Source organism: Vanellus vanellus, assembly GCF_965231255.1.
Source record: "Vanellus vanellus genome assembly, chromosome: Z".
Classification (NCBI taxonomy): domain Eukaryota; kingdom Metazoa; phylum Chordata; class Aves; order Charadriiformes; family Charadriidae; genus Vanellus; species Vanellus vanellus.
In genome coordinates, this window is record NC_138908.1 from 78,489,882 (window position 1) to 78,513,071 (window position 23,190).

At 59.7% G+C, this 23,190-nt stretch overlaps 1 protein-coding gene across 1 annotated transcript; it reads left to right on the plus strand.

Annotated features, from left to right (window-relative positions):
- Positions 1-430: 430 nt before the first annotated feature.
- Positions 431-21,720, plus strand: ARID3C (AT-rich interaction domain 3C; the record flags this gene model as incomplete). The annotated part of the gene is made up of 8 exons (XM_082497751.1): positions 431-469; positions 1,244-1,564; positions 15,488-15,560; positions 19,454-19,637; positions 19,847-20,091; positions 20,404-20,673; positions 20,851-20,940; positions 21,455-21,720. The coding sequence occupies 8 exons, from the start codon at positions 431-433 to the stop codon at positions 21,595-21,597; spliced, it is 1,365 nt and encodes a 454-aa protein (XP_082353877.1). The 3' UTR covers positions 21,598-21,720.
- Between the last annotated feature and the right edge of the window lie 1,470 nt (positions 21,721-23,190).

The following is a 23,190-nucleotide window of genomic DNA, read 5'->3' on the forward strand; positions in this document are numbered from 1 at the left end:
CGCCCAGCCCCCTGCGCCCACCGGCCCCATCCCCTCCCCCGGCCCCGCTCAGGGCCGGCTCTCGGCGGGCCGGTCCCGGGGCGATCCCCCGGGGCTGCCGCAAGCCCGGCCCTCCCCGGATGACTCCCTTGGCGTGCGCTAGCAAATGGGAGCGGGGAGGGGTGTTGCTGCCTGCCTGCCACTTGTTGCAAAAAAAAAAAAAAAAAAAAAAAAAAAAAAAGGTAAGAAAAAAAAGGGTAAAAAAAAAAGGCAAGAAAGAGAGAAAGAAAGAAAAGAGGGAAAAATCCCACCCACCCTCATCTGCTGCGGAATAAAAGAAATATCGGCGGGCGCGGCGCCATGTGAGCGGCGGGCCGGGACCGGGCGGAGCAGCCGGCCGTGCCCCCCGGGACGGCGGGGCGAGCCCCGGGCGGCGCTTGAAGCCGGCGGCATGGTGGAAAACCCCAGCCTGGCGGCCAAACGCGCCCTGGTGAGGGCCGGCGCGGCCGCACCGCGACGGGACGGGGCGGAGGGGCCCCGGTAGCGCGGGGGGAGCACGGTGGAAGCGGGGTGGGGGCACCCCCGGTGGGACTGGGTGGGACAGGGAGCGGGATGGGGGGTCCCGGTGGGAGCGGGAGGAGGGTCCCGGGAAGACGGGGTGCCCAGTGGGACCGAGGGGGGATGTCTGGCGGGACGGGGACGGGGTCCTTGGCGGGGTCGGGGTGGGGGGCTCGGTAGGAGGCGGTCCCCGGTGGGACCGTCGGGGCGGAGGTCTCCGGTGAGACCGGGGAGGGGGTCCCCGCTAAGACGCGGTTCCCGGTGGAAGTGGGACGGGGGGGGGTCCCAGCAGGACGCGGTCCCCAGCGGACCGAGGAGGGGGGCTCCCCGCAAGACAGCGACGGGCGTCCCGGGTCGGACCTGTCCCCGGTGGGAGCGGGCGGGGAGGGGAGGAGGGGGGGGGGGGGAGGAGACGGGACGGACGTCCTCCGGAGGAGCGGTGATGAGGTCCCGGAGCACCGGGTTCCCGGTAGGGCAGAGTGCCGGGTGGGAGCGGGGAGGGTGCCGGGTGGTCCCGGCGGGGGAGGCAGCCCCTCCGGCAAGCGGGTGCCGCGCCCGGTGCAGCGGCGGCTCCGCGGCCAACTTTTGAGTAGGGCCCCCGGGAGCTGGGGGAAGAGCGGGTGGAGTGGGGGAGCGCTGCTTCTCCTGCTCCCTCCTCCTCCTCCGGCGGCGGCGGCGGCGCTGAGGCCGTGCCCTGTGCCCGCAGCCGGCCGCCCCGCCTCGAGGACCGGGGCCAACGGGGGGGCTGCGCTTGGCAGCGGTGATGGAGAGCCTGCAGCGGCAGCAGGCGGCCCGCCTAGCCCGCGGCGCCGACGGCGCTCCCCGACGGTCCCTGGCCGAGCCCGGTTCCGGCCCCGGGCCGCTGCCCGCTGCTCCCCGACACCGTCCGAACCCCGTCCCGCGCCCACCGCCCCCCACCACGGGGGAGGAAGAGGAGGAAGAAGAGGAAGAGGAGGAAGAAGGGGAGCCCCGCGGTCCGCCGCCCCCCTCGTACCACGAGTGGACCTACGAGGAGCAGTTCAAGCAGGTAGGAGGCATCCACTGCACAGGCACATCGGCACCATCACCGGCCGCCACAGGCGGGCATCACTAGTGTCCCCCCACAGCCCCAAACTCGGGGTTCAGCCCTCCCTGAATGGACACCACTTATGCCCCCTGCTGCCCCCAAATGCCGTCTGCATTCCGCCCTAGATGGGGAACCCCACTGCCCCAAGCTCCATCCCAGTCCCACCCCAAGCAGAAATTCCCAGTACCCCCATTATCCCCCAGACATTATCACCATACCACCCTAAATGGGACCCCCCCCCCAATCCTTCCCCTTCCCTCCACTGCTCCCAAACCACATCTCAGGCAAGCACAGCCAGTGCAACCCAGCACCGTGGCACAGAGCCCCGTCCTGTCCCAAATGGGTACCCACTGAACGCTCCTCACTGTCCCTGTCCCCGAACCCTCTCCCACCCCAACAGTCATCCTCATGTATTCCCCATCCTCCTGCCCCCAACACCAAGCTCCATCCTACTCCTGCCTCATGTCCCCCAGCTCCCTCATGTTCCCTGTGCCCATCCCCAGGCCCTGCAGCATGGCAAGGTGCCCAGTGTCCAGGCACCTCCCTGTGCCTGTCCTGACCCATGCAGGCTGCATCACTGATGCTTCCTGTGGTGGGTGAAATGGGGTGATCCCTGTCCACGGAGGTTTTGTGGAAATGGACAAGAGCGAGGGCTCTGGTGCATGGCCACCTCAAGGAGCTGGCGGGCCATGGAGCCAAGCCTCCCCCATGTCTCCACAAGGGCCAGGGTGTATTACATCTGGTCAATGCGGCTCATTGATTTCCTACATTGGCTGGAGGGACCAGCGCGTCAATCCTGTCACCTCACTCCTGGTGGGCATATGGGGATACCCCTGTGCCATGGAGATCTGGTGCAGGGACAGGGCTCCTGGGACTTGTATATAGTGTGGAGGAAAGGCTTTTCAGTATTTAGCATGTGGCGATCCCATCCACCCTGGGTTGGGATCGCCCAGTGCGGCAGGTGCCACTCTGCACAGGTGTGAGCGTAAGTGTGAGTGTGGACACCCATGCAATGCCAGGTCAGGTCTGCGCTCCCCATGTGCTCAGCTTCATTGGTGGGGGGAGAGAGGGATGCCACTGGTGGCAGGGTGGGTGACAGGGAGGATGCGGCAAGGGGACGGAGCAGGCAGAGATGTCCCGGTATAGCTGGTATGTGTTTTTTTTAGGATGGCGTTTCTCAGGGGACAGTGGGATGAGGGGACTTACTGGCTCATCCACAGTGGCTCTGATAAGAGGGGATGGAGACAGCAGCAGGGACCTTACTTTTGGGTGCCGTGAGGCCATGCCACTGCCTTTTCTGTTTCAAGACTGCACAACGTGGTGTTATTCAGGGGGGCCAGGGCTCAGTCCCCTGGGCACCTGCCTGCAAAGCAGCAGGTATGGGTACAGGCAGGGTGCAGGCAGCATGTGCCCCGCGGCCATGCCTGGGGAGGCTGCCAGCGCCGGACACTGCCTCGAAAGCAACCCAGGGATGGCCGGGGTGGGTGAGCTGCATAGGCCAAATATCTCGTCCGGGAAGTGTTACGTTACACCCTGCTGTGCAGAAAAAGGCTGACTGTCCGGTTCCCAGGGTCAGCCGGGAGGTGGGAAGCGGCTCCTCCCTCCCGGGCCTGGGGAGGCTTTACACAGAGAAAGCATCCCCGGCATTTCTCGTCCTTCAGCCTCACGCCCTGCCCCTGACTGGAGCTCCCCGTGCGCAGCAGGAGCAAAGCCGGCAGCGTGGTGTGAATATCGGGAGATGGACTGCAGGGGAGGTCGGTGTGGGGGCATAGATCCTGCTATCGCTTCCCGGGGTGAGAGCTCGCTCCTTCCTTGCTTGCTCTCTTTTTTCGCCAACCCTGCTTGGAAAGGTGATGAATCCCTGCTCCAGAGATCCACACGTGGGTTTCCCACCTGGTGGCATGTCTCAGCCAGCCCAGGGGACAGTGGGATGTCCCTTACATTCAGTGCCCCCTGGGTGCGCAGAGACAAGGGGGCTGATTGCCTTTGGGTGGCTTATACGGGATGAGAAAGGGAGAGGGGAAACGAGTTATTAGGACCAGCCCTGCCCTGCCTTTGCGTGGTGCTGCCCAGTATGGGGTGGCAGTTTGGGGCAGGCTGCAGCGCTGGCTTGCCTTGGGGTCTGCAGGGTGGCTGTCCCTCCTGTCCCTCCCCTGTGATCACCCGGGAGGGGATGTGCCCCTGCCTGGGAGGGGACATACCCCTGCCTGGGAGGGACGTGTCCCTCCGGGCCCTCCCCAGGCTGCAGTGCTGTGCCTCACCCAGCCTGGGGAACAGGTTCTCCACTCTCGGCAGGGGCTGAGTGGGGAGGGTGGCCGTGCTCCGGCTTTCAGAGGTTTCCATGGGGCTGGGCTGTGATGCTGTGGGGCACAGAGGATGGCGTGTGCCTGCTCGCAAGCTGCCAGGGCACTGGCAGTGTGGGCGTGGGGGTACTGGAACCAGGGAGAGACCCCGTGGTGGCTGAGGCTGTGTTTCCTACCGGGACCCCCCTGCTTGAAGCTGCCCCATACCAGCATGCCACAGATGGCATCACCTAGGACAGGTCTCAGGGTCTGTCCCTGCTGTCATCCTCCTGGGTGACCACAAAATCCAGACTGGTTTGCGGAGGGTGGGCAGGAGCCATTTCCCTGGCTCTCCACCGCTAGGAGGTGGCCCTGATGGGGATGAGGTGGGAGGGACGTGCAGGACCAGCCTCAGGGGGTGATGCTAAAAAACGAGAGCAGAGGATGAGGTCGCGGTAGAGAAACCCATTGAGGGTTAATAGGCAAAGGCTGCTTCGCCAGGTGGAGCTTTTGGGGGAAATATCCCATGTATTTGCCCTGTTTTTATACATTTCCCAGGGCGCCAGTTTGAGGGGGCTGGTGGGACCTTTGCTCTGATCTGGGAGGGCCACTCTGATGTTACCGGGTTGTGAGACCCCCTCACCCCTGCCTCTTGCATCAGGCCCCGGCGCCGGTCTATGTACACTTGATAAGGACACATGGGTAGGGACCTGGGCAAAGGTCCAGAAGGTCTCCCGCACCCAACGCTGCAAAGCAGCCCCGGCCCTGGGGCGGGGGGCTCCAAGCAGGGTCTGGCTATGCACTGGCCATGAGCCCTGCCTTTCTACATGGGGATGCCACCAAGTTGTGATGATGCGGTGCTGCATCATGTGTTCCACTTGGAGAGAGCTAGAAAGAGCCTAGCATTGCTGGTGCTCACTCAGCCCCATGAATTGAGTTTTTGCCCCCCCAAGGACTCACGCATAAACATGGAGGTGTGTGCCCTGGTTTCCTCCAAGAGGTAAAAGGGCAACACCAATACCCGGGGCTTACCTCTCCATCCCCTGGCTCTTCCTGGAGATGGCACCATGGGAAGGCCCCCGGCAGGAGGGACTCAAACATCTGGGTTTTGTGCCCAGCTCTCCGACTGCAGAGGGTTTGCTGGCAGGAGGATGCCCTCCCTGCCAGGAGGTGGTGACAGGATGCCCTCCCTGCCAGGACCCCGCCAGCGCGTTCAGACCTGTTAGGTTGTGGCTGGGGGGACCAGGACCTCCCAAAGCTCCTTCCTCCCTGCCCGGGAGCAGCTGGGGGGGCCCAGCACCAAACAGCCCTTTGGGGACTCTGAGGTGTCTGGTAGCCCCAGCAGTTAATTCAGGGATGGCTTGCTTTGCCAGCAGCTGTTTGCCATCATCCTCAGCCATCCCTGGTGCGGCTATTCCTCCTCCCACTGTGGAGCTGCTCCTGCCCCATCTGTCCCTGCTGCCAGCAGTCGCCTCTTGCACCCACTTACCCTTTCCATGCATTTTGGGGGGGCTCACCAGCCATGAATGGATGTGCTTACATCTCAAAGCCTGGAGGAAAGCACTCCAAGTTGTCTGCAGCCCTCCCTACCATGGACATCCTGGTCCATCAGTTCCCCTTCCCATGCCTCGGGGTCATCCCAGAATGGGGTGGCGGGGCTGTGCAGTGCTAGCCCTCCTGCCTCTGTCCCCATTGCTTTCACCTGCAGGGTTGAGGAGACAGAGGCAGCTCAGGAGGCGAATCCTGGGGAGAGGGAGGTGGTCTCCCTGCCCCAGCCCTTGCCTCCAGCGCGTCTTTACCCCAGGTGCAGGAATAACAACCGCAGGGCTCCCGGGGCTAAATTAGAGGGTCTCTGGTTACACTGCAGCAGGGGTGGGGACGGATGGACGTGGTGTTTGCTCTTGGCCGCGGCTGCCTGGAGACTTCTCCCCGGCAAACCTGCAGGCAGAGCTCTGCCCTGGGGGCTGGGACCACCTGCAGCCGGGAGGCGGCAAGGGTCGGCACGCTAATCCCTGGCAGCAGCAGCTCCGGCAGGTCTGGCAGCTCTGGCACGAGTGTGGGGGCACAGGGCAGGAGCGGGGGGCTGCAGGGGTACAGCTAGCAGTGCGTGTGGAGGTGTTCTGCATGTGTGTGTGTGCATATGGACCAATGTGAGTGTACGGATCCATATAAATGCCCGTATAAGTGTAGGGGTATACACGTGGGTGTCTGAACTCGTATGTGCGCTGATGCGTGCGTGTGGACCCATATGAGTGCCCATGTGTGTAGGAATCCCTGGGAGACCCTATGTGTGTGTACGGATCCATGTAAGAGCCCAAGCGTGTATGAACCCGTGTGAGCGCTGGTACATATTTATGGACCTATATGAGTGCCTAGGTGGGTATGGACCCATATGTGTGTGTGTAGGGGTGTGTATGGCACTGTGTGTGTGCCCACATGCACATGGTGTGCTCACATGTCTGAACACACCCCTGTGTATGTATAGGGACATGTGTAGTGTCCGAGCATGTATGGGCACTCCTGCTCATGCGTGGACCAGTGTCTCCATGTATGGAGCCGTATGGACCTATGGGTGTTTGGGGCAGGGTTTGGGGGCTGAGGCCTTCTCCACAAATGCCCCTGTGCCTCCTCCTTGTCCCAGACCACAGTGCTGAGCAGTCCTGGTGGCCGCCAGCTCCCTCCTCCCCCTGCTGCCCCCCAGGGCCCTTCCCAACCCCACTGTAGTCTGGGGGATGCTGAGAGCCTCAGCAGCTGCCGCGACACCATCTCCCAACCAAGGAGGTCCCAAGGGCTTGGGATTGGGGGCTCTAAAGAAGAGGTGTAAAAACTAATCAAGGGTGTGAGAATAAAGGTGCTGCAGGCAGGAGAGGAGTGCTGGCAGGAGCCCTGACCCCACAGCTGCCCCCAGCTCCCTCCCCGGAACCAGATGCGAGTGGGGAGTTTGGGGGGGATGGACCCCCCGGCGCCAACTTGGGCCTCTGTTAATCCACTAATTGGGTTAATAATGGAGGTAAATCCCCTGTGCAGGCAGCAGGCTGGGCAGGACTGCGTCAGGGAGGGGGGATATGGCCCCGGGGAGGTGAGGTCTGGTCCCACTGGGGTGCCCTTGGGGGCTTGCTGCTGTGTGGGGGTGTGAGAGTGAGCTCAGGTGTGTGTGGGGGTTGATGTCCACAGGGGAGAGCATGTATAGGGGGTGCACGAGTGTGCACCAGGGAGACAGTGTATAGGGAATGCACAAGCATGCACAAGGTGTGGGAGGGGTGTGCAGGGAAAGCGTGTATAGGGGTTGCATGAGTGTGCACAGGATGTGTGTGTGGGCACGGGGTGAATGCATAGGGGATGTGTGAGCATGCACCACAGGTGTGTATGTGTGCACAGGGAGAGTGTGTAGGGGATGTGTGAGTGTGCACAGAATACATGTGCAAAAGGAGAGTGGGTATAGGGGGTGTGTGAGTGTGCATGGGGTGTGCGGATGTGCACAGAGTGTATAGGGATGCATGAGCGTGCAGAGGGAGTTGTGTGTGCAGAGGGACACCACATATAGGGGCTGTGTGAATGTGCATGGGGCGGGGAGGGAGTGTTTGCCCAAGGAGAGCATGTCTGGGGGTGAGTGTGTGCAAGGAGAGCCTACACACAATGCGTGCGTGTGCAGAGCAAGCTGTGAGAGTGTGCGGGTGGGGGTGCGCTGGGTGGGCGTGCACAGGGTGAACACGCTGGGCATTGTCCATGGGGGCTGTAGAGACCCATCCCCTGGGGCACAGCACACACATGGGGGATGCCACATGTTTCCCCGCTGTGGACTGCAGCTTGCAGCTGCTCCGTCCTGGGTCCAGTGACCACATCCCATGTCCGGTGGCGGGGTGGGAGCGAGCACCAGCCCCAGACGCCCTTTCTGCTCAGGCGCACGGCTCTCCCGGCAGCAGTGGCATGGGACGGGGTCTCTGGTGCGGGGGGGTGCCACCAGCCCTTCCTCCCCCATCAGCCCTTCAAAGCGGCCAGAGGAAGGGGATAGGGCTGGAAGTGATGGGGAGTGGGGTCGCCGAGCACCCAACGCACATCCCAGATGTGTGCACATCCTCCCCGGTGTGCACCTCCATAGTCGTCCAGCCTTATAGCGGGTGTGTGCATGCACAGACCCACCCGTGTGCACACCTATGCACAGATAGCAGGTGTTTCTTGGGGGACACCTGGGGTGGTGCCAGCATTAGAGAGGGGTGCCTCAGCTCCAGTCGCCCCGGGAGGGATGAAGCAGGAGGCAGGGATGGAGAGGAAAGCAAGGATGGAGGGGGAGGCAGGGATGGAGAGGAAAGCAAGGATGGAGGGGGAGGCAGGGATGGAGAGGAAAGCAAGGATGGAGGGGGAGGCAGGGATGGAGGGGGAGGATGGCAAGGATGGAGAGGAAAGCAAGGATGGAGGGGGAAGCAGCAGCGTGGCAAGTGCCGGCAGGTCAGGGAGGTTAACCCGAACAAATCCCCTCATTGACTCCCTGCCTGCTCAGCCATGAAAGAGTAACAAGGGGCCGAGCGTGGGGGACGCGCGCTTACCAGGAGCCAGACTCCCCCCCGCCCCGCGCCGCAGCCCCCAGACAGATGGATGTAGGATGGCGGGTCGGGGCCACAGACGGTGCCCGCGGTGGCACCACACAGCACATTTCCTCCAACTCCAGCCCTTGGGGGAGCCATGCCAGCGCCCCGTGCCTCAGTTTCCCCTCCCGTAAAACAGATTGAGGAGGAGGCTGGGGATCCTGTGAGCCCCTCCTTCACCCCAGGATGTGGCAGTGGGATGGGGGGCTGCTGTCCCAAGGCCAGTGCCGCCAGCAAACAGTCCCTCACCTTGCGCGAAGCCGGGTTAATGTTTGCAGCAGGCAGCTCTCCCGGGAGCGGCGGTGCCTGCCGATGTAGGGAGCGGGGTTTTAATGACCTGCTGGATCTGCCGCATTATCAGCGCTGATTAAACCTGCTGCTCTATAAAGCACCGTTAAATATTAAGCATGATGAAAGACTTTGAGGGGGGAGCCGCAGCACTGGGAGTGGGCTCTGGATGGGGTTGCCTGGCCACACCGGTGGGGTGACAGCGGAGGCTGGGGATGTTGGGGTGAGCGATCACCCCGGCGCCCATCAGGGCTATGGGGTAAGGGGAGCAGCCCCCTCTCCTTCCAGAGCCGGCAGCACCTTAGAATGCAGCCGGCGTCTGGGCAAAGCCATCCCATAACCATTAACTTATTAACGACTGGTGGCAGAGGTGAGTGTTGGCTCGCAAGGTCAGGGGGTGGTTTGTGCCCGGCGGGGAGTGAACTGCCCCCCAGCTCTGGCAACAGGGACTGAGGGGGATGGATCTGCGAGCCCTCGCCTCCTTTGTGTGTGCCCCATGGCTGGGGGGACACTGGGGAGGCTCTGACCATGGACACTGTTGAGGTCCCTGCACCCCAGGGTGCACAGGACTGTACATCAATTGGGAATAGCCAGTTCCTGTGGTTCTAAGCCTGAAGAGTAAACTGAGGCACTGACAGCTTTCCTGCCCCCCCACCATGCCATCAGGACACGGGGACACCCCAGTTTCCGAGTGCTTATCCATCCACCATCTCCCTGGGAAGGGTCCAGGGATGCCCAGCTTAGAGGCAACAGCGATGCTCTGGAGGTGTGGCAAGGACCCCAAAACAGCCTGCCAGCAGTCAGCCACCCATGGTGTGCACCTGCACCCCAGGGGGCTGGGGGGGTGCACGGGGATGAGCATCGCCCGAGCTCCCTGCGTGAACAGCGGCCAGATGGAAAAATTAGCAGCGCGGCTAATCAATGCAGTGCATATTAAGCGGCTCGGGGTTGAGGAGGGGGACAACACGGAACGTGAGGCAGGGGGGAGCCGAGCAGGGTCTGGGATCGATACAACTTCTATTAAGTGGATTAAATCCTGGTTGCTGATCTGAGCTCTTGCTGCCAGCAGGAGGTGGCAGCCGAGCAGGGGCTGCGGGGGGTCCTGCTGCTGTCGCTTCCCTTGGCAGCAGGGCCCTGGGGGGTCCATGGGGGTCGCTCGCTGAGGCAGAGCAGCCTGGAGATGGCTGGGGGGGTGGCTTAGCACCTCACTGCATCCTTCCTCTATCTAGGGCATCAGCTGGGCTAAGGGGTGCCAAGGACCTCAGCTCCAGCCCTACAAGTCCTCCCAGCTCCAGGAGTGGCATCTCCTGGGTCAGTGAGAGGTGCTAACAATGTTATTTAATTGTGGTGAAGAGGAGGGGGAGGCACAAGGTCTATTCGCATCCCTTTAATAAACCATGTTCGACCCACTGACCTTTAACCTGCCTGACAAGCCCCGTTATCCCCATCCCTTAAGGAATAAAGACGTCGCCATGGCAATGGGATGACAGGAGGGAGCGAGGTCCCCAGAGCTGCACCCAGTGTGGGGTGGGGACAAGGACACCCTGCTCTGGCCCTGCACCAGCCCCCGGGTGGCAGTGATGGGCAGAGGTGGGGTGGGTGCTGAGGGTGCTATGGCATTTGGGGGGGGGGGGCAAGCACTGTGGATGGGGTCCCCGAGGTCGGCAGAGCAGAACTGTGCTGCGCTCCGGTGGGATATCGATCCCCGGGCTTGACAGTTTAATACTTCTGTTTATAGAGGAATATAGTTACATCGATGGCGTTAAATGAGTTACTAATTATATCAATACAAACACGATTAAAAGGGTCCTTGCTCATAGGTCACCGCAAGCAGGAGCCGCTGCTCACATTGCACAACTGCCCCCCGGGCAAGGCCTGCCCGACTGCTCCGAGGTGCGGGGTGGGGGGATGCGCTGGGGTGATGTGTGACCCGGCGGGGTGGGGGGTATCCACCCGGGGTGTGTGTGTGCCTGTCTGGGGATGTGCATGCCCATCTGGGGCTGTCCCTGCCTGCCTGTCTAGAGTTGTGCCTGCCGGTATGGGGCTGCGCGTGCCCATATGGGGTGCTGTGTTCCAATTTGGGGTTGTGTGTGCCCATCTGGGGTTGTGCTTGTCTGCATGGTGTTGTGCATGCATGTATGGCGTTGTGCACGCCCTTCGGGGGTTGTGAGTGCCCTTCTGGGTTGTGTGTGCCCATCTGGGGTAGTGCATGCCCATACAGGATTGTGCTTGCACAGCTGGAGTTGTGCATGCACATCTGGGGTACGTGCCCGTGCAGGGCTGTGCATGCACATATGGGGTTGTGCATCCTCGTGCGGAGTTGTGTGCACCCATCACAGGTCATGTGTGCTCCCCTGGGGTTGTGCTTGCCCACCTGGGGCTATGCGTGCCTGTAGGACGTTGTGCATATCCAGACACGGTTGTATGTGTGCCTGTGTAGGGATTTGTGCCTGTGCAGGTTGTGTGTGTGTGTACAGGGTTGTGCACACTCACGTGAAGTTCTGTGTGCCCGTGCAGGGTTGTACACATTGGTGCAGGGCTGTGCATCCTCGTGCAGGTTTGTACATGCCCATGCAAGCTCGTGTCTGCCCCAGGGGGGACATGCGTGTGCATGTGCATGTACAGGATTGTGCACATGCTTGTGCAGAGTTGTGTGTGCCCATGGGGGGTTGTGCACACTCATGTGGGGTCAAGTGTACCCACGCAAGGTTATGCACGCTCATGTGGGGTTGTGTGAGCCCGTACAGAGTTGTGCATGCCTGGGTAGGGTTGTGTATGCTTGCCTGGGCTCGTGTACACCCGTGTGGGGTTGTGTCAGCCTGTGCGGGGTTGTGTACACCCACGTGAGGTGTGTGAATGTCCACAGGGATTGTGTATGACCCTGGGGGGTTGTCATCTGCCACTTAGATGGTCAGTCCCCCAGCAAGGCGGGAGGGGACTGCAGTGCCCACCCTGCATGAGGAAGAGGGTGGGTGCCAGGGCCAGGTGCCCTGGGTCGGGGATGGAGCTGTCTCCTTCCCCAGGGAAGGGTCCTCAGGGTGTGCGTAGGTCCCTCCATGCCTGGAGCCTGTAGCAGACCACCACCTGTGCCATCCCATGGCACCCTTGTGAACCTGTGGCACCATTGCCAGCCTTGGCTGGGACGCAGCCTGCCCCCCCACATCAGCAAGAATCCCCCAAAACCACCTCGTCTCCAGCCTGAGCATCCCCAAATCTCATGAGATGCCCGATGTGTCCCCTGTTACTCGGCTCCGCTCTCATCTTCACTTAAAAGCCGACCTTTGCTCCCTGTTTGATGTAATGTGTTTTTGCATCTCGGTGCCCCACAGATAAAAGGTTAGAGGTTAATAAATGGTGGAAAAATAGATCCCAATGCTTGGAGGTCACACCTGTTTCGGGGGTTGGAGGCAGTGGCGGCACGCGCCAGGTGGGATTCTGCCTGCCTTGGTGGGAGCAGAAACGTGAGCAGCACCCGGGAGTCCCGCAGAGCTGTGGGTGCTGCTGAGCTCAGGGTGCAGGATCCCACCCCCTGGGCTGACACCCCAGGAAGGTGGTGGCTTTGCTTTGCTGTAGGATAGGCAGCAGTTGTTTTGGAGGGCTTTGCTCCTACTTTGACAAGGCGGGAGATCGCAGGGGGTTGGAAACAGGCTCGGTATGAAGTAGTGAGGGCCGAAGCTGTGCCGCAGGCAGGGACAGGCAGGGGGACGAAGGCAAAGCCTGGCTCACACAGCCTTCCTGGGGCAGAAATCAAAGCAGCCCCCCTGGAGCTCTGCTCTGAGCCTGACCTAGTTACCGTAATCGATGGCTTGATGAGCTCCTGGGAAAGGGCAGGCGATGGAGAGGAGGCACAGAGTGGGGCAGGTCTCCACTAGGGTGGAGGGGAGGGACAGGGTGCTGGCACCCATGGGTCAGGGCACCCCAACAGCACCCTGCTGCAAGGAAGGGGATGGGTAAGTGGTACCCAGAGTGTTCGTTACCTGTAAAAAAAGGTCAAAATCCTGATTCTCCCGAAACGCAGAGACTATGTTTAGAAAGGAGACATTGCTTTATTCTGGCCAGGTTGCAAGGTGGAATATTTCTACAAATCATTCACACTGAACAGGAGTGTCCGCACAGTTTATATACGCATTTTACAATATCACTATCATATTGGTGCCACCTATCTCTATTTGATTGGTTAGTAATTTATGTATGATTTCACAATCAAGTTATACCTACTGCTCATGCTCAGGGAAAGAGTCTTCACTTGGGTTGGGGTCTTCTTGACCTATGGGCATGATTTTTAGTGTTATACTGAAGGAAGTTCAGCTTAGGACATTCAGAACCTTCACTTTTCTGACAAGTTGGTTAAATTTTTCAATACATGTGTGTTAGTAGCACTGTCAAGGTCTGTATGCTCGTATAGTCCAGGATGTTTCACTTCAAGAATGACAATAATACGTGCTTTCCTTGATTAGTAGTTCTTTCACATACGGACTCAAGATTAGAATCCTCATTATCCATGAGAACGTCTCAAAACTCCCTTAACTAATCATCCCGACATTTGTAAAGAAACATCCCCAAGGCCGACCATCTGGCCAAGTACACAACAAAATGGTCATATTCAGGACCCTATATCAAAAGTTCAGCTAATGCCAATGGTTAACAGCCCTAACTAACTTTAATGCTAACAAAACTGGCTAAAATTTTAACTATAAGACAACAAGAGGGCAAGGAAGGGACAGGGATGGAGCACCATGGAGCAGCTTGGAGCTGGGCAGTCAGCACCCATGGTGTGGTGGGAGACAGGCAGTAGCACCCACAGTCTAGGTTAGGGACAGGCAGTTAGCAACCATCTCTTAGACAAGGGACAGCAGCTGGCACCCATGGGTTAGATGAGGAACTGTGTTAGATGTGACTGTCTTGTGATGGGAACTGTGGGGTGTCTGTGGGACCATCCCCGCATCCCCGCATCCCTGTGTGTCCCCATGTCCCACCATCCCTGCATCCCCACATCTGCACGTCCCCCAAGTCCCTGCACCCTCACATCCCCCACCCTCACATCCCCACGTTCCCACATCCCCTCACCCCTGCATCCCCATATCCCTGCATTCATGTGTCCACATCACATCCCTGCATCCCCCCCATCCCCACATCCCCGCAGCCCAGCTCCCTTTATCTGCCTGGTGAATGATGTGCTCTGTGGAGGGGGGGTGTGCTCCCTTTCTATCAGTTTTTAACAGCCTTTCCCAGCACAATTGTTTTTTAAACGACTCTATTTTGTGCCTGACTTTGTTTTCCAGCTTGCATTTCTTTGTATATGTTTTGGAAATCCATTCTGGGCTGCTGAGTTTTGTTTCTTTTCAATGGCTTTAAATTCTTACCAGGCTCGCTGGGAGGAATTGGTGTCTATAGCGCCTTCGATTGGTGCTAATTTTTCCTTCATGTGCTCTGACTTTTACTGCTGGGCCATCGATCTGGTGGGCTCCAATTTGTCATGGTCACCCAGGCGCTGTGCTGGAATCAGGCGAGCCCTGGCTTTCGCACGGAGCCGGCACTTCATGTCCCTCTTGTAGGGGCTGCGCTCACCTTCCCGGTGCCGTCCCTCAGCTCAGCCTGGGGAGTTGTGTCCATTCATCCAGACCCACATCCAACCAACACACATAGGTATCTTCACAGCCATATGTGTGCATCTGTGCAACCACGCACACGGTTACCGGCTTGCACACATGTCGGTGCACCCACAAACTTACTGGGGCACATGAGCACCAGCAAGCATTGGGGTACACACAGCACTGCACCCGCTGTTTTGTGCTCGTGCTCTTGCACACAGTGCATGCACATCTGGCTTTGTACACACATCTGGCTTTGCACACACACAGCCACTGTAGAAAGTCCTTGTGCCTTGCAGGGATGTGTCACTGCCGTACTCACGCCCTGGTCCCCATGCACAGCTAAGGAAGATGGATTTGGGGTCCCCATGCCCAGCCAGGGAAGATGGCTTTGGGGTCACCGTGCCCTGCTGAGGGAGGAGGATTTGGCAGCATGTCCCTTTGTGGAGGTGCCTCACACTGTCCTTGGCCATTGATCAGGCCCTGTCTCACAATGACACATCTCGGGTCGTGCTTATCAGGTCGTTGGTAGCCCCGGCAGCACTGGTGCTTGCATCTCCCCCACCAGCACCCAGTGCCGTGGTCCTGCCAGCTTGCCCTGCCCCGGAACAGGAGCATCTCTGCTGCATGGGTGGATGCGTGTCTGCAGATGAGAATGATGATTCCATGCTGTGACCTGGTGAGCACCGGCACCGGGCAGTGCTGGGAGGCTGCTGAGCCAGAGCAGGGCTGAGCATCCCCATCCCAGGGACCTGCCTGGAGCCCCGGGGTCTACACTGACATCATCTTCCCAGGCTGAAACACTGCCATCCCTCCACCTAGGGAGGTAAGGGGCAGGGAAACTGAGGCACAGATGCAGCATCTCTGCAGTGAGGGTGCAAAATAGTCAGTGGTGAGTAGGAAGCCCACGCCAGCCCCCAGGCACAGGGAGAGCCCAGTGCTGCCAGCATGGAGGGTGCACCAGGGGGGTCCTGTCCTTGAAGCAAGGAAAGCATCTCGCTGCTGGCAGAGCGGGCACGTGAGGCCGGGGGTGGTGCCGGGTCCTGGCACAGGCAGGGTCCTGCCCCCGGCACTGCCCCCCTCTGCCTTGTGCACCTGTGTGTGCCTGCGGCACTGACACCCTCTCTCTCCTGCCCCCAGCTCTATGAACTGGATGAAGACCCGAAACGCAAGGAGTTCCTGGATGACCTCTTCAGTTTCATGCAGAAGAGAGGTAAAGGTGGGTGGTTGGGGTGGGAGCCACTGGCACCCCTGCCCCAGCTGCCTGGAGGGACTCAACATGGTTCACTCAGGCACCGAGCTGCTGCAGGTCTCTACAAGCCCCTCAGGCAGGTCCTACAGGGCCTCCCCCCAACATCTCCTACACACGTGCATGTGAATAAACTCACACTTAGAAGATTTGCCCCCATTGCCTCAGACTGACCCCCTCCACGGGCTCCCCAGGACCCCCTGAGATGTGGCTGGTGGCAGTACCCATTGCCGATGCCTGCTAGCCGTGCCCATTAGCGATGCCCAGCAGGGATGACCACTAGCAATGCTGGTGGGACTGACGGTTAGCATACCCCTTGGTGACAACGTTAGCAAAACCCATTAATGATGCCCATTAGCAGTGCCCGTTTGCACGGCCTTTTAGAGCTGCCTGATGGGGATGGCCTTGGCAGTGTCCATTAGGAATGCCAATTAGCGATGCCCGTTAGCGCTCCCCATTCACAGTACCCAGTGAGGATGCCCGGTACCAGCACCTCTTAGTGATGCCGGTGATGCCGTGGGAGTGGGGTCAGGGGTCCAGGCAGCACCGGGCGCCCAGGGGTTAAGGGCTCACCAGCCGGCTTGGCCACATCGGAAATCTTTGCTATCGGCATGGGGGGCCGAGCCAGCTCCTGGGGACTCGATAAATGCTTTAACCTTCGCCCTCCCCAGCCCGGCCTGCAACAATTAAAAGTTGCCGGGCGCGGGCGTGTGGCCGGCCGTATTAATTAGAGCCTTTTGCCGGTGTGTGGATTAATGAACATGCCGCTCAATAGCCAGTAAACCCCAGGCAGAGGTTAATGCCGAGCTAATTAACGGAGAAAGGCTGGGGGGTGGTGGGGGGGGTGGCGGTGCAGGAGCAGCGGGGCTGGCCGTATGTGGGGCGAGGGTGGGCAGAAAGGGGCAGTCACCCCCAAGCCGTGCCCATGGGCAGGGTGGTGATGGTGCCCACCTGCCTGTGGGGCAACAGTGATGGACTTTCAGGTCGGGCTGAGACCCCACAAACTTGTTTCACTCAGGGCTGTGCTGCAGGGGGCTGGCACAGCCATGGGGCTCACGCTGGAGCCCGGCCAGAGGGGGGCTGGGGGGCTGGGGGCTGTCCCGTGGGTGCCCCCCAGTCCCCCCAGCCCTGGTGCAGGGCTGTGGGGAGCGAATGGGAGCATCAGCACTGCCTCGGCCCCCCAGCATCCATCAGCTGCAAGATTCATGGGCTGTTCCGAGGCTTCATTATCTCTCTCTCCAGAGCTAATTAACTCCCTCGCCATTGGGGCCGGGGCTAATTAAGCAAGCGCCTAGTGGTGCAGGGAGGAGGGAGGGAGCGAGCCGGATGCTTCCCTGCCAATGCTGCTTCTCATCCGTGTCCAGCCATCCCGCTCCTGTCCCCTCCATCTCACGCCTTGTCCGAACAGGTGGCATCTTCCCGGGGAGGGACGGCGGGTGTGCGGGTCTGGGTGTACGGGTGCAGGTCTGTGAGTGCGGGTGTGCGGATGCAGATGTGCACGTGCCTGTTGGAGGAGTGGAGGATTTGGGAGCTAGGTAGCAAAGAGAAAGGGGACAGGGGGCTGCGGGGCAGGGACAGCATTCCGGGGGTCATGGGGAGCTGGCTGAGAAGCAGCACCCATGAGCCAGCGCGGGTGCTGCTGGGGCGCCCCAGGGTACACGGACAGGGCTGTGTCCCTGAAGAGGCAGTGGGATGGGGGGAATTGATGCCCCTGAAGTGAGCTCTAGTGAAAGGGGCTGTGTTGTCACCCCCCTCCCCCCCGGCTGTCTGTCAGGGCATTTGTCAGTGAGGTGGAAAATTAGCAAGGCTGAAATATGGGCTGGGGACAGCCCTGCTTTGGGAAGCATTGGGGACCCTGTGGGATGGGGCAGGGGCACCCAGGCCTAGTGGCACGTGGGGGCTGACTGCTGGAAGGGATCTGGGGGAGCAGGGATGAGATAGGGGTGATGGTATCACCCCCATCAGACATGGGGTGCGGGCAGTGGGGCACCTCATGCCTGTGCCCTCAATCTCCGTGGCACTCCTGAAAGTGGCAAGCTGGGTTGTAAGGGGCCATTTCTGCTTTTGCTCGCTGGGGGTCCACAGGACTCCCCTGTGCCCTAGGTGAGCCACAGGCTCTGCTGATAACACAGGGCCATTAATCCATCAGAGCTAATTGCAGTGCCACAATGGCCACATCACATCCCCAGGCTTTTGTGCTACTTGCCCTGGCCAGGGCTGGGACCATCACTCTGCTGGGATGAAGACAGGTCCCTTTGTTAGCAGGACGGGCACCAGTATCCTGCCCCATGCGGCCCAGAGATTAATGGCAAGCCGATTTCATTAGCTGCAACAGCTAGGTGGGGGGGCAGGAATAGAAAAGAAGTCAATGGGCCATTGATCAGGGGCTGAGACCCCGCAAACTCATTGGCACGTTCAGGTGATGGGGAGCCCCAGAATCGGGCCCCCCCTGAAGTGATGGGGCCAGTGCTAGTAGCCCCCAGGCAGAGTTGGCAAGCGATCTCCAGCAGATACCGAGTCGATATCTCTGCCATTTTCCCAGGAGGATAAACTCCACTCCCCCCCTTCCTGACCAGGCGAACAACACAGACACAAAAAAAAGTTAAATGAACTCAGTAAAGGAATAAAAAGAGCTCATTTTTCAGGCTTATGTGAAGAAGCTGAGCCAATATCGGGGCCATAAATTAGGGATGCTAGAGGATGGTGGTGAGTGACGGCTTTGTTTGAGGTGCGGAGCGCGGCCGTGACAGCCTCCCCCAGCCAAATGGATGGCTTTCCGATTGCGCCTGTGCCCCACCACCCTGCAGGAGGAATAAATATGGGTGAGATGGGATAGGACAGGATGGGATGGGATGAGATGGGATGCTCATCCCTCCTCTGCCCTACTGCAGCCCCCAGCCACTGCCTGCACCATTGCTCCGAGGTGCCATGGGGCAGAGCGAGGCTGTGGGGCTATTTGAGGGTCCTGGGAAAGTGGGGAGGGGGTTGTAACCAGAGTCTGTGGCTGTCGGGACCATGCTGGTACATGCTGGGCTCACAGAACCCTGGTGACCACATGTCCATTTGCCCCGTGTGGGGGATAATGCTGGAGGGCCAGGGGTCAGGGTCCCTACTGGGAGCACTTGAAGGGGATTTGGGGTCAGGTCTCTTGGTGAGGGGGCACTGAAGGCCTTTAAGCAGTTAGGGGCTGCTGGGAGGATCTGTGGGGTGGGGAGTCTCTCCAGGGACTCACAGGGACATCCCTCTCTATGGGGCTCTGAGGGCGATTTTTAGGAGACAGAATGTCTCCATTGTGAGGTTTTAGGTTGAGTCCCTCCAGAAGGGTTATGGGAGGAGTCCTTCTTCAAAAAGGATTACAGGGTGAGTCCTTCTGTAAAGTTTAGGGGGGGGAAATCTCTTTTTGGGGCTCTGAAAGGGGCTTACAGAGAGAGTCCTTCTAGGATGCTCTGAGAGATTTAGGAGGGAAATGCTGTATAGGGAGCACTAAGAGTTGTGGGGGGATGACCCTCTCTAAAGGGGCTCTGGAGGAGGCCCTTTGCCCATCCCACTGTGCCCCCGCATCCCAGCTGAGAGCATATCCAGCCCTACCAACTCCATTGCTGGGTACCCTACGCCAGCATGCCAGGATCTGCACCACTCATGGGCATGGTGGTACTCTCCCAGGCACCCTGGGGTCCTGCCTGCACCCCCTGTGCCCACAGGTGCTCATCTGGGCAGAGAGATGTGTCTTCCACTCAGGAAGCAGCTGGTACCTGCAGTGGCGGTGGGAACAAGCTGGGGGCTGTGTCCCCAGGGAGTAAGAGTCCCCCTGGGCTCACCCCACACCCTTTTCTCTCCCCTCCGTGCACGGCTGGAAGGGACACCTGTGAACCGCATCCCCATCATGGCCAAGCAAGTACTGGACCTGTACACACTGTACCGACTGGTGACGGACAAGGGTGGCCTGGTTGAAGTCATCAACAAGAAGATCTGGCGGGAGATCACAAAGGGCCTCAACCTACCTACCTCCATCACCAGCGCTGCCTTCACCCTCCGCACGCAGTGAGTGCCTGGCAATGACAACGGGTGGGGGGCACCCACTGGCTTGGATGTTCCAGAGCCCTCACTGGCATGCGGCATGCAGTGCCCCAAAGGGGGATGGAGGACTCTGCCCCTTCCCAGGTGCCATCCCCACCCTTGTTCCCGCTCAGCACAGGGCTGGCTGGGAGGTGCGTGATGCTGCGTCTCATCCTGGCTCTCTCCCCGTGCAGATACATGAAGTACCTGTATCCCTATGAATGTGAGAAGCGGGCTCTCAGCTCTCCCAGGGAGCTCCAAGCAGCTATTGACAGCAACCGTCGGGAGGGTCGGAGGCAGACTTTTGGCACAGCGCTCTTGAACTACTCACCAGCCAGCACCCCAACCCTGCTGGGCTCCCCCAGAATGCCTCTGCCAGCTCTTGGCATCTCCACACACAGCTGCAGCCAGCTCAGCCAAGTGCATGCTGTTAAGAAAGGTGAGTGAGGACCATGTCTGCCCCGTGGCAGGCATCTCTCCCCTGGAATGGATATTACTCTGGCAGCAGGGATGATCCCTGTTTGCTCTTGCCTTTTTGCTTGGGGAAAATATGAACAATTTTGTCCTTTTAGTCCATCTCTGGGACTGAGAAAGGTTTGTTTCTCCTGGTTTTGGATGAGGACCAAGCCCAAATGCTGGGCGTGGTGGCTCTCCCTGTCCCATGCTACTGGGATGGAGGTGGTCCAAATGCTGGGGATGGTGAGATGGGGTGGTGATGGGGGGACCCACTGAGCTCTCTCAGTCATTGCAGAGGACAGCATGTTGGCAGCAGCAGTGCCGGGACGCATCGCTATCCCAGTGGGACTGGCCGGTCACCACCTCGCAGCGGCCCAAGCAGCAGCCACCTCACAAGCAGCGGTGCTGGAGCAGCTGCGGGGGAAGCTGGAGATGGGGGAGCCCCCGGAGAAGAAAGTGGCCCTGGCAGTGGAGGATCAGCAGCGGCTGGTGCAACACACACTGCAGAATAACCTCCTGGCCGTGGCCTCCCAGTTCCCCATGAATGTCAAGATCTCCAACCGAGGTAGCAGGATGCAATACCTCAGCTTGGGTCACCCCATCCCCTGGCACCTCGGGAGGGAGCAGCACCAACTGGAGAAGAGCATGGATGCCCAGAGAGGCTGAAACACCACTTCTCTCTCTTGGGCAGGTTCTTGTTTCTGTTTCTGTTAACGCTCATATTGGTATTTCCTTTCCCCAGATGACAGACAGGAGACCGCATTGAACCTGTCCACCAACGGCATTAGCAGTATCAACATGTCAATAGAAATAAATGGAGTTGTCTACACAGGTAAATAGAAGGGCCGCTTGGCCTGTGTAATTGCGTCCGGGAAATCCAATAACTTATAGCCACTGCCCGGCCAGCAAGTCCTTCCTTCAATCTGATGTCTTTACTATAAAATCCATTGTAATGAAGTGGCAGGGCCTGGGGAGAGGGGGCAGGAGAAGGAGGGGGTCAGCAATGCTGGAAATTGTCCCCCAGCAGGAGCTAGCAATGAAGGGCCAAAGTGAGGGATGGATGGATGGACAGATGGATGGGCTTGGGCTGAGAAGTGCAAAAAGGCACCTGGGGTCATCCCCCACCACAGTGCCCTACAGGGAGGGATTGGATTTGGGGTCACCCTGACGCTGGTGTGCCCAGAGGGTCTCTGGATGGGTGTGGGGGTTGGCTGGTTGCAGAGCATGTTGTTGGGCACACGGGAAGGTGTTGGTGTGCTTTGCTGGAGCAGAGGCTCCTTTGGGGTGCTGGCATGCAGAGCCCCCAACCCTGGCCTTGCCCTAACCACCTTGCTCTTGCTCCCCAGGCGTCCTGTTCGCCCACCGGCCCCAGGCACCCCCGGCACCTGGTGGAGGGAGCACCCAGAGCCAGCCGAGCCCAGTGCCTGCCCCAAACCCGCTGCTCCAACCCTCCTCACACAGCCGCACTCCTGCTGGCACCTTGCCGTAGGGGGCATGCTTCCCCCCACCCCTGAAAGCAGCTGAGGGTCCCCAGGGCCTGGGTGCTCAGCTGCAGGAACCAGCTGAGCCACCAAGGCGGGATGGGGGACCCAAAGGTGCCTCTTGCTGCAATACTGAGATGTGTCCATGCAAGGCTGTGAGCAGTCATATGGCCCCTTTTGTCCCTTACACCTGTGTGCAGGACCCCTTCCCCACGTGCGCCCCCCAACATACACACCGTCCTTCCCAGGCGCTGCCCCCAGGTGACCCCCCTCATAGAGCTCCTGCCTGCCCTGCTGCCTGGGGCAGCCCTAGGCCCCGCATGCTGCATCCCCTACACACTGCAGCCCCTACACACACCTCAGTGCACACACTGCAGCCCCTACACTGACCTCAGTGCACACACTGCGTCCTCCACGTAGAATCCAAATCTACCCTCTTTCAGTTTAAATCCATTACCCTTCATCCTATCACTACACTCCCTGCTTTCCTGTAGGCCCCCTTTAAGTATTGGAAGGCTGCTAGAAGGTCTCCCTGGAGCCTTCTCCAGGCTGAACAGCCCTCTCAGCCTGTCCCCACAGGAGAGGTGCTCCAGCCTTCTGATCATCTTTGTGGCCCTCCTCTGGACTCGCTCCAGCGCATCCGTGTCCTTCCTGTGTTGGGGGCTCCGGAGGTGGATGCAGTACTCCGGGTGGGGTCTCACCAGAGCAGAGTAGAGGGGCAGAATTACCTCCCTCAACTTGCTGGCCATGCTTCTTCTGATGCAGCCCAGGATGCAGTTGGCTTTCTGGGCTGCGAGTGCACATTGCCAAGTCATGTTGAGGTTCTCATCCACCAACACCCCCAAGTCCCTCTCCTCAGGGCTGCTCTTGATCCATTCTCCACCCAGTCTGGATTTGTGCTTAGGATTGCCCCAACCCACATGCAAGATCCTGCACTTGGCCTTGTTGAACTTCAAGCGATTGGCACGGGCCCACCTCTCCAGCCTGTCCAGGTTCCTCTGGATGGCATCCCTTCCCTCCAGCATGTCGACCGCACCACACAGCTTGGTGTCATCAGCAAACCTGTTGAGGGTGCATTTGATCTCACTGTCCATGTTGCCAACAAAGATGTTAAACAGCGCTGGTCCTGATACTGACCCCTGAGGAATGGCACTCATTCCACACATTGCCACACTCAATGCACACACTGCATCCCTTATGTACTGTCTGACCTATACACATCTCTATGCATACTTTGTTCCTTATACACACTCTCAATGCACACACTGCATCCCCTACACACTGCATCCCCTATACACACCCCCAGTGCACACACTGCATCCCCCTATACACACCCCCAGTGCACACACTGCATCCCCCTATACACACCCTTGGCACTGGCATTACATCACCTGAGCACACCCTCAGTGCAAACACCGCAGTTCCTGTACCCTGTAGCCCCTATACACTGCAGCCCCTATATACTGCACCCCCTACCCACTGCAGACCCCCTGACACAGTCCTACCGTGCTGCTTGTGCTTGCTGCCCCCGCCCTGAGACACCCCCAGGGTCCTGGGTGCCCCTGGCCACGCCAAGGTGGTGGCACCTCAGCCTCCCACGT